At 30.2% G+C, this 15,810-nt stretch overlaps 1 protein-coding gene across 2 annotated transcripts; it reads left to right on the plus strand.

Annotated features, from left to right (window-relative positions):
* Nucleotides 1-8,978: 8,978 nt before the first annotated feature.
* Nucleotides 8,979-14,699, plus strand: LOC148621536 (zwei Ig domain protein zig-8-like). Of its 2 annotated transcripts, none has more exons than XM_088576033.1 (7): nt 8,979-9,404; nt 11,123-11,253; nt 11,456-11,666; nt 12,225-12,251; nt 12,811-13,101; nt 14,042-14,062; nt 14,322-14,699. In XM_088576033.1, exons 1-7 carry the CDS (start codon nt 9,329-9,331, stop codon nt 14,438-14,440), a joined length of 876 nt encoding a protein of 291 aa, XP_088432159.1. In that variant the 5' UTR covers nt 8,979-9,328; the 3' UTR covers nt 14,441-14,699. The 2 variants fall into 2 exon arrangements, with proteins under 2 accessions (XP_088432159.1, XP_088432158.1); XM_088576032.1 differs by having other exon boundaries at nt 8,984-9,404; nt 14,042-14,065.
* Nucleotides 14,700-15,810: the final 1,111 nt, after the last annotated feature.

Below are 15,810 nucleotides of genomic sequence, written 5' to 3' on the forward strand. Positions count from 1 at the left end.
CTGGAGTTTAGGAATCAAGTACATAGACGGTAAATCCCAATTATCGTCCTTGGTAGAGAGACCAAAAGAGGATAGCACAGATATATGGTTTTCCACAATCTTTTCTTTTGAGAGTGTGATAGCAGTATAGGTCTTATCACTCATTTTTTTCTACGTCTACCTCTGATAATAAACATTGGGTGTAAAACGTTTTGCAGACAAAAACAATGTTGTTTTGGGCTTTGTCGGTTGGTACGACAACATACTTGTCCTGTATAGTAGACAATGTTTTAGCTACATCGGGGTCTTTGAAAACTGATGTAACCTTGGCACTCATTGACCTACTTAAAACTTTCATTCGTTTCAAAATTAAAGACCTCACGGCCTTTATCCACTCTGACAGAGAATCAATGTCTCCGTATTCTCGTTTTATCCAATTTCTTGCATAGACCTCCACGGCATCCATAAGAACTTTAAAGTTATTATTCCAATTTATGGAGCGTGGTTAAATGGAAGAAGGAAAATGTAAGTTATGTAAAATATTTAGTATATACAGTATACTAACGACACATTACTGAAGTGTAAATTCATGAATACTTCTCCACAAAATTTGGAGAGAAAAAAATCGCGTGACACCAATATATCAACTAAAAAGTTTCCATAGTGCGCACAATATATGTTACAGACTATTTAAGTTGACACAAAGATGTTACATTATTTTTATTACCAATTTTGTTGTCATAAACAAATAAGTTCCCTTCATATCTTTCTTAAATACCTCGAATTTTCTACTTTGTTTAAATTTGAAAAGTCTCTTAGAAACCCCACCTGGTTTTTTCATCAAATGTTACCCCCGGGATAAACTTTATATAATGCCATTTGTTATACGAACTTTCCTTTTTCACTCCCCCGTTTGACCATTGCATAGATTATATCAGTTTTGTAATTTTGTCATTATGTATATTTTGAATGAAATAAAACTAAAATTATGATTGGATAATTTGAAAAGGTTTCCTGTTCTATTAGCTCAAGAATATACAATTAAGTTTATATTCATATGTAATGTTAGCTAAACTTCAATTGAAATCTTTGTCGACATGAATCGACCTTGAATAAAATTAAATATATATTAGAATGTTTCTAATTGATTACAATAGCTGTGAAAAGCATCACACAATGTCTGAACAAAAACAGTATGGTTTTTCAATTAACAACATTTCTTAAATTGCATAACACTTTTTGATCTCTCTTCCAAGTTTAGCGTTAATACAGCTAATGACTTGGAAAAGTAACACAACTGTATGACGAGAATACTAAATGTTATCCCAGAACGTCTGAGTTTTTTAAACACCCTTCGTTTCACTTCTATCCAAATTATAATTCAAACGTTCGACGATATTTAATATTTACTAGTATACGAACAGGCTAGTAAGAAAAAAGGATGTAATCTTCCACACGTCTATTTACATCTGACACTATTATCCTAAACAAAGTGGGTCCTCTTGAAAAGGAGGAAAGGTTTGTATTTTTGATATATAGACACATTGATTGTAGACATAAATCATTAGATTGTATCATAAAAATGTTTTACACCAGAAAGAGGTTTAAATAGTGCAGAAGTTAAAATTCAAAATGCAAAGAGTGCTTTGAAAAACAAAAACATATTAATTGAAGAGTATGTAATTTGATAATTCAAGTCACTGAAAAGCACATTTGTTAGGCATCAAGCAACTATCAAAGATGATTCAAATATTGTTTTTTCTTCATCACTGAAGCCAGTTATTTTATTCAACCATTCAAACCGCGCGCAATTAGAATTTTTGGATATGTTAGAACACAAAAAAAAAACTAAAAAGAAATCACATAGTTTTGAAGGACTTTGCTATGTCTTTTGTGGCATTAAAGTCCTTCTCAAAGGTAATGACATCATTGTTTTGTGTAGTATTGGAAGTTATTTAATGAGTAATTGACATTGTCGTTGCAATGTAAATAATTTCAATTTATGTTCACTGCTGTACTTAGCATCTTTTAATTTTATTATGTTACTGAATATTCCAGCCTTGTTATTATTCAATATAAATGATAGTAATATTAGTAATCAACACCAAACCGATAACATTCAAAATTCACCTTGAACAACACAAATGCATCAGATCAAATTATTTACAAATTATCAAAATAAAATTTGCTGTTTGTAAGAGGCTTAACATGTTTCTTTTTAAATAATTGTATTCGATCACCGTTTCGATCGAACACGGTTTATATACTGTTATAAAACTAGTTAAGTTAAGCTATGTATCAACAAGACAGGGCGATTAACAATTTCTATAATTGACAAAACGTGATAATTTTGATTAAATTGACCATCACTTAACATATATACACTTGACAAAGACGATGCCTTCTTCACTAATGTAAATGAAGTTCTTTGGCTCTAACTCAGTATGATGTATAATTATTATCAAGTGGTTTTCTGTCAGTGATTTAATTGTTATATACCATCGCTCCGGGTACCTTCAATAGATTTCCAAGAATTATTTCATCCTCTCAAGACTATTGAGTTATAATGGCTAGACGATGCTATTTTTTGCTTAATTGATTTATAACAATTGTTGTTCTATGATGGCTGGAATGGTGTTTTGTACCTACGTTAAGTTACTCATCTCAAACATCTTTAAAACTACCATGGGTGCTGTTAGAATAGCACTAAAAATGAAAGTACCAATTACAAAGTCGGTCTGGTTGGTATTAACAGCAAACGTGACTTAACTTGTGAAACAATAGTATAGCTTAACATACAGTAATGACAAACTACAAATACTGATTTCAATAAACACAAAAGTAAAATTGAGATAAGATATATCCGAAAGTTATAAAGATAAAACACTTGACAAATGTTGCATAATATGCCGTATTGCACACTTTCGATACAAGTATTTTGATTTGATTTCACTATGTAACCGAATGAAGACGAGGATTTTTAATCGATCTGCTTTGCCTTTTATATTAGGTATTTATCGATTGACCTTAACCTTACGATTGCAGAAATTCGTCTTTCGCTAGCTATGTATATACAACTTTTAAATTATCAAGAAAAATTTCCAAATAATTTGTAAATTGAAAATTTGTAAACTTCTGATATAAAATTGATAGTGATTACTTTATTCAAGTGAAATAACAACGGCTGATGTAATATGAATTACTGATATAGTTTTAATGAGAAAATTTATTTTTGTCTGTCGTGAGATATAAGCAAATAGAGATTTAATAGCGTAATCATTCAGATAATGAATGTTTAATTGGTTATATTCTATAGATAGAGAACTATAAGGTAATAACGTTATATAATATACGAGGTTTGTCTTTAAAAGTGAAAGTCTGCCAATTGTTACCGAATTTGAATGAAATGGTACTGCATGATCCAATCATATTCGTTTATAGAAGACTCGGCAATACCGAATGCTTGGACAAATCAACACACGGAATTCCAAAAGAAAACCATACGAACAACAAACCGAACAACACATCGTACACATACAACAGTACAAATGGCACAAAACTTATTACAATCTGGAATAAAACTAGGTGCTACAAACATATGACAAAAGAGGGAACAGCTCCTGCATTTATCATGAATTGCATTTCCATACTTCTTGTCTTATATAAATGCCATGTGTAGCGGATGATCCATATTTGTTGTTAATATACAAAACTTTGCGTTAAAACGTAATTTAGTAAAATTAATAAAAGAAAAAAAGTTGAAGTGACGCTAGTCTGTTTCTATAGAAATATCATTAACAGTTGAACTATAAGAAAATCTAATTATCTGCACCATTGTACCATGGTCTTTGAGTAAATAAAGAGAGAAAGAATTCTGAAAATTCTGTTTTTACGGTTACCCAACCAACAATCGTAAGACCAAAAAGACAAATTTAGTGTTTGATTGTAGCAGATTTTACGTTAAATTACATTTTCTATCATGAAATGTCAGTTTGAAGATTTTTTTCTGTAATTGAGCTGTTTGCTTTATCCTGAGACCTGTTTTAGAAGGTTAAGAGTAAAACATATTTTTTTTTGTGAAATTTAATTAGATGATTATTTGTTTTCTTGGTTTTAACGGTAAAAAGTATATTTGAGACATTTTCGTTGCGGAATAACTTTTAAAGTCGAATCTTTGCGACTCTTCATAGAAAAATTCGAAATGCAAAAAAAAAGCATAAGTCCTCATTATGAAAACAGCCACAGGTCATCGGTATGATCACCAAAATATCAATTATGATAATTATGATAAATAAAAAATACCAAAATAACAAATATTTTACTAAAACACAAATACTTGACATCGAAAAACTTGCCTATTTGAGCGGTTTGTGCGTTCGGTAGGGATACATATTTAAATTTAACATAAATGGAAATGGGAACAGATATTGTGAAACGTAACAAATGTATCACCGTATAACCTTTATAGAAATAATAAATACTTACAAAGATTACTAAACAATGTCATCTATAATTTTAAACACACATATAATTAAGCTCTGAAAGGCCCACAATCAAAAGCAATACAGTCCAATAAAACAACAAAACGACACATCATACAACTGACACGGTAGTATACCCAATGTTCCTTCACTGAATACACCGACATACGCCATAGAGACAAAATGAGATATCAAATTAAAGAATGCTCGTAATTACAGAAAGCCAGCTCAGAATATATTAAAGAATGATAATTACCAGCATTAGAAATAATACATCACTTCAATATTGATGACCTGGATTTGTGGTACCGTCCGGTACAGAATAGGTAATATTAGAAGTAAGTGCAATCAACATGACTTAGTTTTTACGTAGGATTGCAATTAGAGGCTGAATATCTGTATTTGTGAAAACATAGGGATGATTTGAAAATTGTAACTTTTACGAACGCATTTTTTTAGTGAGGTTGAAAAGAACATGTGTTTTATAGACAATACTTCCATAAAAAAAAAACTGAGCAGCACTGTTTTTAATTAAGAAGATGCAAGTGTTATTATGTCTTTGAATCAAACTTTTACAGCGGTGTAAAAAACTTAGTAAATGTTTTTAGAAGTTTGTGAAATCGGTGTCCGTGTGGCAAACGTTTTTGCGAGGATCCTAATGCGTTTATTATAATCTTTATTACAAATACCAGCAGAAACGACCAATTGTGAAATGATAATACCGTACATGTAGGAGGCTCTACCATGATACATCTATATTGGTTAACTTTATTTTTTCCACGTAAGGACGACTTCGAATTTTCCAATAAAATATCATCGTCAGTATATTTGTTGTTGGATTCAGAATTATTTGTTTACATGGCTTGCAAAAAGATAAAATAAGAACCTTAATTTTGTTTGAACTAAGATTAGCCGAAAGCTCTTTAAAAGTTATAAAAAAAAATTTACATTTTATTAATTACTTCTGGACTTGCAGTATCACATAGTTTGTGAGCCAATTCTCATAGACCCCTTTACAAAATGTCGCATTTTAAAAGGCTGATATGTTATTCTTAGCTATAGAAGACGAGCAGCATAAAATTACACATAAAGAACTACCTTTGTATTAGAATATGACAAGGAGGTAAGTGGCAATTCTAATACGCATACGAGTTAACTGGAAAGCAAAACATAAAAAAGAAACATAAATGAAAAAAGGAAAAGGAAATCTACCATTTTAGTCGTGACCCTTCTACGCCAGGGACAATAACTGTGACAAAGTGAGCGAATAAAAACACGATATTATTTCAAACTTGCATTCGAGTCGTTATAGTAAATCATTAAGCGCCAGCACTTGCCAGACATAATTTATTAAACGACAGCAAACTGTTTTAATATATATTCTTTTGGTAAGTTGTATTCTTTAAATGGATAAGAAGTGTTTCAAACAGATCTGTCAAATATGGCTCTTCACAAAATACAAGAAAATAATCTTTACTACGAAAGATTGTGTATGTATTGTGGTGAACTGTTCATCTAAACTATTTTTCAAGCAAATGGAAATTAGTGGTGGTTATCTCACTTCCTTTGATTTCTGTCTTTTAACACGGATGAAGACACAACTGTCTTTATAATTAATATCAAATGTCAAATATTTCTGACAATTGTCATTAATCTAATTGATAGATTTCCTCATTAGATATAGAATGCAATGAACGTTTGCAAACTAACTGGATTGTCAATATTTGATCAATAATGAGGGGAACCAGTTTACCTTTTGCCTTCAAAGACATTACCCTACAATATGAAGAGTTCTTGCAATAAAAAAGCAAACTGAACCGGAATATTTAAAGATGCCTAATACACTAATCTGGTTTAGATATAAACATATAAAATAAATCACCATAATTAACAAATGCAATGAATAACGGTCAATTAGTTGACAATTAACATTGTCGAGTAAGTATGCATGCAATGTTATCATATAAAATATATTGGATACAATAATTTGTTCTTTGTCTTGACTCAGGATTTTTTCAACATTCGCGAAATGAATCAATATGCTAAACATAAGACATGAACGAAATAATTTTCAGATCTTTATGTACAGCGTTGGGATTTTAATGGCATCATAAAAAGTCTAGCATTTTCTCAGTCATGTGTTATTCTGCGATTCTGTGGCGCCAGGTCAGGATGACTCCTACTTGAACTACTAATGAACACCTCGCGTAAAACTTTTGTCATTTATCTTGTAATGTCCAAAAAAGTATGTACATTCGTTCACTTTATATCTCATTTGATCAGCTTGAAATATGCTGAGAATAAAAGTATTGCTTATTGTATTTTCAAAAAAAATTATAAAAGCTGTATTTTATTCTTAAATCTACACAATAGAATATATAAAATGATAGCAATAATATTATACAATTTTTTCCACTGTATATAAAGCCTTCAATGTAGATTCTACCTAATGGGAAGAATATGCCAGCAAAAAGTTCAAAACAAATCAATAGGAGAGAAAAAATAATAAAAAAAACACAATATGCCAACTATAGATGTTAGTTAGTTCTTCATGGTAAATCATTCAAAAATGAAGTCGATTACATAACATACTGAAAATCCCTGATGACTCTTCAAAAGATTATTGAAGATGACTTGGAAAATAAACTAACTTTGAATTGAACAGCATCGAACGACATAATCATTCTTTTGCATAAAATGTATAATTAAGGACTATCATAGTTGCGCCTATTTAACAAAAGATGAAGTTTCCAGACTTACCGCTACATGTAATTGCAAATGGAGACTTTAAATCAGATATATCTGTTTGTTATTTGTACGTAGCGTAAGCAGTTAAACATTTTTTCCCAGTCATTATGTTTTATTATGTCTAGATCTATGCTGCCTCCCAAGTAGTTTTAAATGAGGTAGTTTACCATTTTGTCAAAACTATTTCTGGTTTTAGGTTATATTAATGTTATTCCTTTTGATTACTATTAGCAAAGTCTAATAACAATACTTGCGTAAAATATGTTTATGCAGCCCACAAATATATGTATTATATGGCAAATTCAAATTCCGATAGAGCACCCAACTCTTAGAAAACAATTCAATTAAAATGGGCAAATTACTCTTTTTTGGTATGTATCCAAAGTTACATCATATGATACAATAATGACATTTTCGTCAACCTTTTATCCGACAATTATCGAATACTATAAGCAATCGTACTTAACCTCTTTCCCTCTCTTCCAATTCACCATGGCCCATTTCCTATTCATATTAAACATCAACCCATATGTAAAAAGGATAGATTATGCATCCCAGCATGTAAAGATATAAATTGATTAATAATATTTCTTGGAAACAATAATTTACATCCATATTTGAAGTAAAATGAGTTTATCATCACTGCATGCATGATTTATACCGATTCCTCATCTCCCTTGCCCCATACTCCATGCCCCATTTCATATTACCGTCCAATTTAAACAGCGTAATAAAAGATACAGATTTAAAATAAGTATCATTAAAAGATATGGAACAGCTTTTTACTAGGAAATCATAAATACAAAATTATTGATTAGTATATATTTTTTCATTTCATAACTTATCTGCTTTTACTTTACCATTAGTTGGATATCATTTGTATCCTTTTCTTTTCAAATGTTATATAAATTCTTCGGAGACATGGGAGAGTTTAGAGAACATCGATTTAATGTAGATTTGTTAGATTTTTGATTCACCCAAAGATCCACAGATATTTCTATTGTAGAGTTTTTAAGTTTGTCTTTGGGTTGTCAGAAGATTTAAGGAGATTTAGGAAGGGGTCATTTATACTAGTAAAATATTAGAGGAAACCGTTTGAATTTTGTCCTTAGCAGTTCTTGATGCTGAATATTCAATCTAGCATTGACAATTGGTTCATCATTTGGAAGACCTGAATAAACAGTTGTTTTTCATTTGATTATAAAGAACATGTGTTATTAAAAAAACAATAGTTTGAGTATGCATTCCTTCACATTTTTGAAAAAAATGTTGTTTGATTTCTTGCCAAACCATTCGAGTAGTGGAAATAATGGTTTAGTTTTGCGCAAAATATATCCTCTTATATGCCAAAAAATGTAGGCAAAGGTCAAACGACATCTAAAGTGAAATATGATTTTAAATGCGTTTTTAAGATATTGGTGATAATTTTTCAAATGATAACTCAATATGTTTGCTCAAAGGGTTAAAATAAGGACACTACTCTCTTTGTATTGATTCATTGAACTGCGACTAATATTTTTTTCTCTAAACAATAGAATTTTCATTTTTTTAAAGTAAATATTTGGGTTTTCATTATGCTTAACTATCTATACATTATGGCGGACTTTAAACTATAATCTATCGTGTACTACAGAAGAACGTCTAAATCGATAAGTAATTGTAATTATGCAGTGAGATGAGAATTTACACAATTAAACTAATTTTCTGTTTAACCTCTATTGCACTTTTCAAAGATGAAATATTTACAACTTACTGATACTCAACAATTTAACATTATCCCGTTCGTGGTTAATAAAACGATCCATTCAGAGGTAATAATTGATCTTCTCGTTTTTAGAAATACTTCTGTAACCAATTACTGAGTATTGAAGTGAAATCAGAGGGGAGTGTTAAATGTTTATATTTTGAAGGAAATAATCTTCATTTGCACGTCTCTTTTACTCTTTTACCTCCACGTTTATTACGACAATTTTGAAGTAATTAAAAAGATGTTCTTTTTGAGGTTTATAGAACACGCTATCATCCAATTTTCTGAATATATAATATAATCGAGTGCAAAAAAAACAGCTCTTCCTTATGGATTCAGTAGAAATGCCAAAACAGGAACAATGTGACAAAAAATGAAGAAAACTCTTCCGGTTATAAATGGATTTGCAAATGTTATTGTTGGATTACTTTGTCTTTTGAAATACACAGGTAAGACCTAGACGTATCATAAAATTAATAGTTATGAGTTAGTTTGCTTTGCTTTTGTCTTGTTTTTTTTTGTCTGTTTTTTGTCATCTTATATGTTCTATGTTTTACGTTTTTGGTTTTGTTTTGTTTTTTTTTTTTTTTTTTTTTTTTTTTTTTGGTAATTTTTTATTTGTTTGGTTGGTTTTTTTTTTGTATTTTATTTTATTTTATTTTTTTTTTCCTCTCTCTTTTAAAGTACTGGCGGGGGTTTAATACTTATAAAATAACTGTATTCATTAAAAAACATTTCGATTTCCATTTTCTCACTTTAGATTATGTTGCGTTAGCAAATACGAAATTTGCCACTCCTATTTATATTACAAACTCCTGTATATACTGTACACATTTTTCAAAGGGTGATATGACATTTCTCTCGTGAGCACCACAAGAGCTAATTTATATAAATCTCAAAATAAATTAAGTACGAAAATTGCGTAAAATCAAAATTATTAAGTAAAAGCCAAAACCAGCACTTACTTGTTATTCCAAGTTCAATAAATGTAATGAACCCTCTGTGTTTTGGTGTTTTTAAATGTTGTAACACTGCCAATGTCGTTTAATATGGTTGTTTATACGTATTTTAGTTAAAAGCTATGTCCAGTAAGTAGGAAAACACCTTTTACACTTCGACGACATTGATTTCATGTCATAACCTTAACAAGATATTCACGTGTTTTCTCACGCTGTGTGAGTACCCAATCCCTATGTAAACGTTTCACGTGCGTTCTGCATTCTGTAACTAGCTAGCGTCGAGTAAAGAGCTTCACGAAAATTAATAAAATCGATTAAATTCGGAAAAAGTGCCTTCAGTAGACAATAATGCGTCCAGAAATCAGAACATATCTTCCGAAAATGCCCAAAATCATTGCAGCATGACCAACGCACGTAATAATTCTGATCACGCTGTTCAAACGCACAAAGAGGGACTTGGTCAGCAGGCAAAAGAGCAGCGGAGAAGAAAACGACCAATGTGTGCCAATGATTTTTTTTGTCATTTTGGACTTGAGTCAAATCAGTCGGTCTAAGGAGACAAAAACGGAAAAAGGAGAAAAGGAAACGGTCAAATTACTCCAGTGATGTTTCCTTAACGGGTTCCGAAATCGAGAAAGATCAATCCCACCGGATGAAAAAAATACTGTTTTTTTTTCTATAAGAAAACGATGTTTTTTTGTTTTTTTTTATGTCAATATATATCCTCATCCCATAAAATGTATAAACGTTATTGTTGTATTGATCGCAGTTTTAGTTGAGCGTAAACTGTCTTTACTAATAATCTTCATTTTTCAACAAACAGTTACGGTCACATTTTTTTTCAAAAACGACTTGATACATGTATAACAGTGTTTTATTATCAACTGTAATATTCAATATACAGTTAAGTGCGTCTAAATTCGGATATAATGAAAACATGATAGACATACTTAACATTTACATGTATATTTTTTTCACTTAACTTTTTGAAGAAAAAATACATCACAAGATATAGTTCATAAATAACTGTTATATTTAAACATGTAAAACGTGTAAAACGAAATTTAAGCTGGCATTTTGTTCTCATTTATAATTGATACTTAATGATGTTGAAAGAAATGAGTTAAGTTGGAAGTTTATTGTTATAAATATTAAAAATAATATATTGTAATAACAAATCATTTCAAAATTCAAAATTTATGTTTCAGCATCACAATCTGAGTGGAATTTAAATGGCTATATTTCACCATCCTTCATTGATACAGGCACAAATATAACTGCTTATGTTGGTTCAACAGCTACTTTACCATGCTCAGTAGCCAACTTAGGTACTAAAAAGGTAATTTTTGCAACTAACTTTCAAGTTGTTTTATATATTTCTGGTCATTAAATTCAAGGCAAATTCTGTTTTTAGATGCCATGTACTTTCTGGCTTAAATATATCGAAATTAAGAAGCAAGCTGAGAATTGGGATTCTTTCTTGTTGTACGATATAGTCATGTTACTTTAAAAAAATATAATATTACACTTTTTTCTTTAAGGTTGTGTGGAAAAGATGGAATGAGGAGCACCCTCTGACCATCGGTGATTTTGTCTTTACCAATGATCCCCGTTACTACATCGATCATCCAGACAGGAGTTACCAATGGAATCTTGTGATCAAAGACGTTACCAAAGACCACGCTGGAGTATATGATTGTCAGATCAGCACAAAAGAGGAAATGTATAGAGCAATTACACTAAACGTTATTCGTAAGTCGCATGCTTATGTTACTTAGTAAAATATAACTAAGACAAAACTTAATTGAAAACTTGATTTTCAATAGATAAAGTTAAAGTAAATAAAACCAAATGTAATAAAAGAAGTATAAATGATAAGTATGACAGCATCACAAATTGGTTACGTCAATCACATACTGTAGAATGGTAACTATAAAACGTCTAGCTTCTGTAAAAAGTTACGTAATTCACCATCAAATACATATATATGCACCTAATCCTCGGTTTTGAAGAAATTATCCATTGTGCCACTTCCATAATTAAGTTATCGTTTTTCTTTTTTTTTTTTTTCATTTATTTATTTGTTTATTTATTTTTCTTTTCTAAGGGTGAATTTTGTGTTTAAGTTGAAGTTATTGTTTTATCTTTTTCATCTCTGCTTGTTTAATGTATATTAACTTTGCACTTGTATTCGAAACATTAAATCATCTACAAAAGTGCAAGATAAGCATGCATGAAAACATACATTTCCAAATAAGTCGTTTATAATTCACATGTAATTGGCTGAAATTGATTACATGTCTGTTTCAGATCTTCCGCCCATAGATAAAGACAAAGGTAATCTTTTATTACTGTTTCTGTTAAATTACTACGCTATCTATTATTTATATCCTAAGTCCATCAACGAAATACCTGAGTAAATATAATGCTTTCATGTCAATAGTCGTTGTCTTTTCGTAGTATTTATTGAATTATTTTCAAGAAATTGATTAAACAGTTAGCTTATGTTACATTCTTTTTTGAGGTACGGATGAATTTGAACAAATCATAGGTAAAAATATATACTTACATTACTTACAGCTCCTCAATTCCTCAATATAAAATATATAATATTTTAAATATCGAAATTAATACTTCAGTATTATATCAATACAGTTATCACACATTTCAGCATCATAACTCGTCCTAAATATTCGTGTTCCATTCTTAATTCTCTAAATGTCATGAACATTTTCACAGGATACCATTTTACTATTAACGATATTTTGATTTTACTCAACTCGAATAATTTGGTTCTAAACTATTTCTCCCATTTATATCAGAAATTCAATGTAATCGCTTTATTGTTTGAATCATATTTCTGGGCTCATGCTTTTTAATGAATTTTCTCAAATAGTTATTCAGATATCAGGACCAAATTTCACCGAAAAGGGTGATCCAATACGAATATCATGTAACGCTTCAAGTGATTCAACAGTGCCAGACTTCATGGACTGGTTTCTAAATGGTCGCAAACTGAAAACCGATACAGAAGCTGGTATCAGTATAACTGAATACAGACACAGAGACACACGTACATTATACAGTACATTAGAGATTCGAAAAAGTACAATGGATGATGCTGGAACATACATCTGTAGAAACTCAAGACGAGATGTCGTCAGTCATCATGTAATTATATTAAATGGTGAGTTTTTCTCAAAACAATGCATGCATACGGTTCTTCTTGGGAGTAAACTTTCCATTTTCAAATCTACAATGATCCGTTTGCATAACTTATCGCCCGAGCCCCTCTTACTATACTCATTAGGACCCTATTTTACATATTGAAAAAGAAATATTTTTTTTATTTGAAAAAAAGACTTACTTTTGATTAATTTTCAAAACAAATTAAAACTTGATTTTGTTTATAATAAGTGTATGCTAAAATTATTCTTATACCCCATTACCTTATATCACATTACTTAATGCCGCATTTTGCTTTTGAATTTGATCAATTGAGGTACTTTAATTGCTTTACAAACTCTTTGTTATTGATATTAAAAACATGAAAAGAAGATAAATATCTAAACAAAATAGACAAACATATTGTGTCCTATCAAATATTCGTGTGGCTCAATTATCAGATTTCAGTATATTTTCTGCAAATATGAGGTCTATAAAATTTTAATGTCGGCCTATGATAATTAGTCCTCGTTAATGTGATGTGTGATTACAATATTTAGATTATCAAGTTTTGTGTCAAGGATGATTATGAAATTACGGGAAACAGCTTTAATTTTTTTTCAAACATTCAGCAGATCTAAAGCGATTATTTTGTCTTTTTGTGAGACAAGCGCAACATTACAACTTGGAATTGGATCTGTCGAAAGAAGAACAACTCTGACTCAAATCCTAGTAAATGATTTTGAACTACAACTTTTTTTACAAAATACAAATTCGAAATTGTAACCAAATACATCATTTAAATGATTGAATTATTTTATCAATCTTTGAACGGAAAAAAATCATTTATTTGTTCTCTTTATTATTATTAGAAAACTTCCAAGAAAAGCAATTATATGGTTCCAATTCAAATTATGCGTACTAGGTGCAACTTTTTAACGTTATAAATTTCTACATTTCAGCTGATTCTAATCATGAAAAACGTGGTGAGTACTATGTGTATTTGTAATTAGAAACATTTAAACATATTTTTAGGTGAGTTACAAAAATGATTTTGGTTACTGTAATAGGGGTGAATACAATTAGCACGGAATCTATGTAACATACATATGTATATTTAACTGAATCATACATAGTTGGCATTTGTACATCATAATTTTCAATCCATTGCTTCGTCAAAGATAATAAACATTATTTTTAAAGGGGTTTGCATTTTTCAACTTTAAACTGTATCTTTTGCAGGGTTCCAAGACAAATCAGCAGAGGAATCAACAACCTATTTTAGGACTTCAAAAAATTCGGCAGCAAATGTTTACACAAATATCTATTTATTATTGTTTTTAACATGCATCGACTTATGAATATAACCGGTAACACTTAGCGTTATGACTTGTCACTCGACTCCTTGTCGAAAATACAATTGTTACAAAAATTATCTGTCCTTTTAATTTCAAGCTCTAAAAGGGCAACAGTGTATATCTTTAGATTGAATAACACAATACAATGCACGTGATATTTTGATATATTATTTAAGGTATACAGTGATATTTGTAACATTGATCTTTGAAGTTAGAATATGAAAAAAAAAACGAATTAATAAACTCTCTATGGTCGTCTGCATATCTATGTTGTGTCGCGTTTTTGTCACTGGTAATCACCGTTAACTCTAGTGTTTGAAATACTGAAGCAGTCCACCTAAGAATCATGCAGTAGGTGATTTATCGATGTCAGACATTTGAACCAAATTGACTTGCAATATGTAGGATTTAATGGCAAAAAATGAATTAATATAAAAAAAAAATGAAAAATGTTTTCATCGTAACCACAGCAATGACCATTCCTTAGCATCCACCAAATTTGGGCCTAAAAAACACCAAAAAAAATTTGAATGTATTTTTTTATATCTAATGGTGGAAATTTGTCAAACTACAGTCTGATTTGTTTAGATCTGGTTACCATAGCAACCAAAATTCTTAATTTTTGACACTTTGAAATGTACGAAAATAGGCCATCTTCAGACCCGTATCGCTAACAAGAGCAAGAAGATATTAATTAAATGTATGCATGGATGTGTAGTAGATGCTCTCCACTGAAACATACATACCAAAAATAAAAATATATAGTATATCTTTGTTTTTCCTTCATCTTGACCCAAAATCACCCCCTGTAAGGACTTTTCTTCTTCTTAACGTTTTTCATACAAACTTTGTCTTTTGATATTTCTAATATTTGGTATGATTTTTAACCTTATGACCTTTAACCTCAAGGTCAAATAACATACAAATTTTGGCAAAATACGATACATAATTTTGTCAGTGCCATCATTTTTGGTCTTTTTACTTATATATATGATCTTTGACATATAAGTATATCACACAAAGGCAGGGAGTAATGTTTTAGGTAGGTGACCTTTGACCTTGACCTTTGTCTCCGAGGACAAATAACATAAGTTTTGGCAAAATACCATAAAATACTTTGTCTTGGCCATATTGTTTTTTGTCTTTTTACCAACATATCTGATTTTTGGTATGTAAGTAAATCACATTAAGATAGAGTGTAATGTTCAAGTTATGATAACTTTTGATCTTGACCTTTGACTCCAAGGTCAAATGACATACAATATTTTGGCCAAATACCATACAAAATTTTGTCTGGGCTAAAATTGTTTTGTCTTTTCACTTAGACATCTGATATTTGGTATGGGATTATAAAACATGAAGGCCAGGCATCA

The sequence above is a fragment of the Perna viridis genome, chromosome 3 (genome assembly GCF_037379345.1).
Source record: "Perna viridis isolate PV_CMFRI_1.1 ecotype Kerala chromosome 3, ASM3737934v1, whole genome shotgun sequence".
In the NCBI taxonomy this organism is placed as follows: domain Eukaryota; kingdom Metazoa; phylum Mollusca; class Bivalvia; order Mytilida; family Mytilidae; genus Perna; species Perna viridis.

Excerpts from the sequence above, each read along its gene's own strand:
- LOC148621536 (XM_088576032.1), top strand. The coding sequence starts at position 9,329 with ATGAAGAAAACTCTTCCGGTTATAAATGGATTTGCAAATGTTATTGTT. Across the intron at positions 9,405-11,122 it reads TTGTCTTTTGAAATACACAG|CATCACAATCTGAGTGGAAT; the intron begins GTAAGACCTAGA and ends TTTATGTTTCAG. Across the intron at positions 12,252-12,810 it reads GCCCATAGATAAAGACAAAG|TTATTCAGATATCAGGACCA; the intron begins GTAATCTTTTAT and ends TTTCTCAAATAG.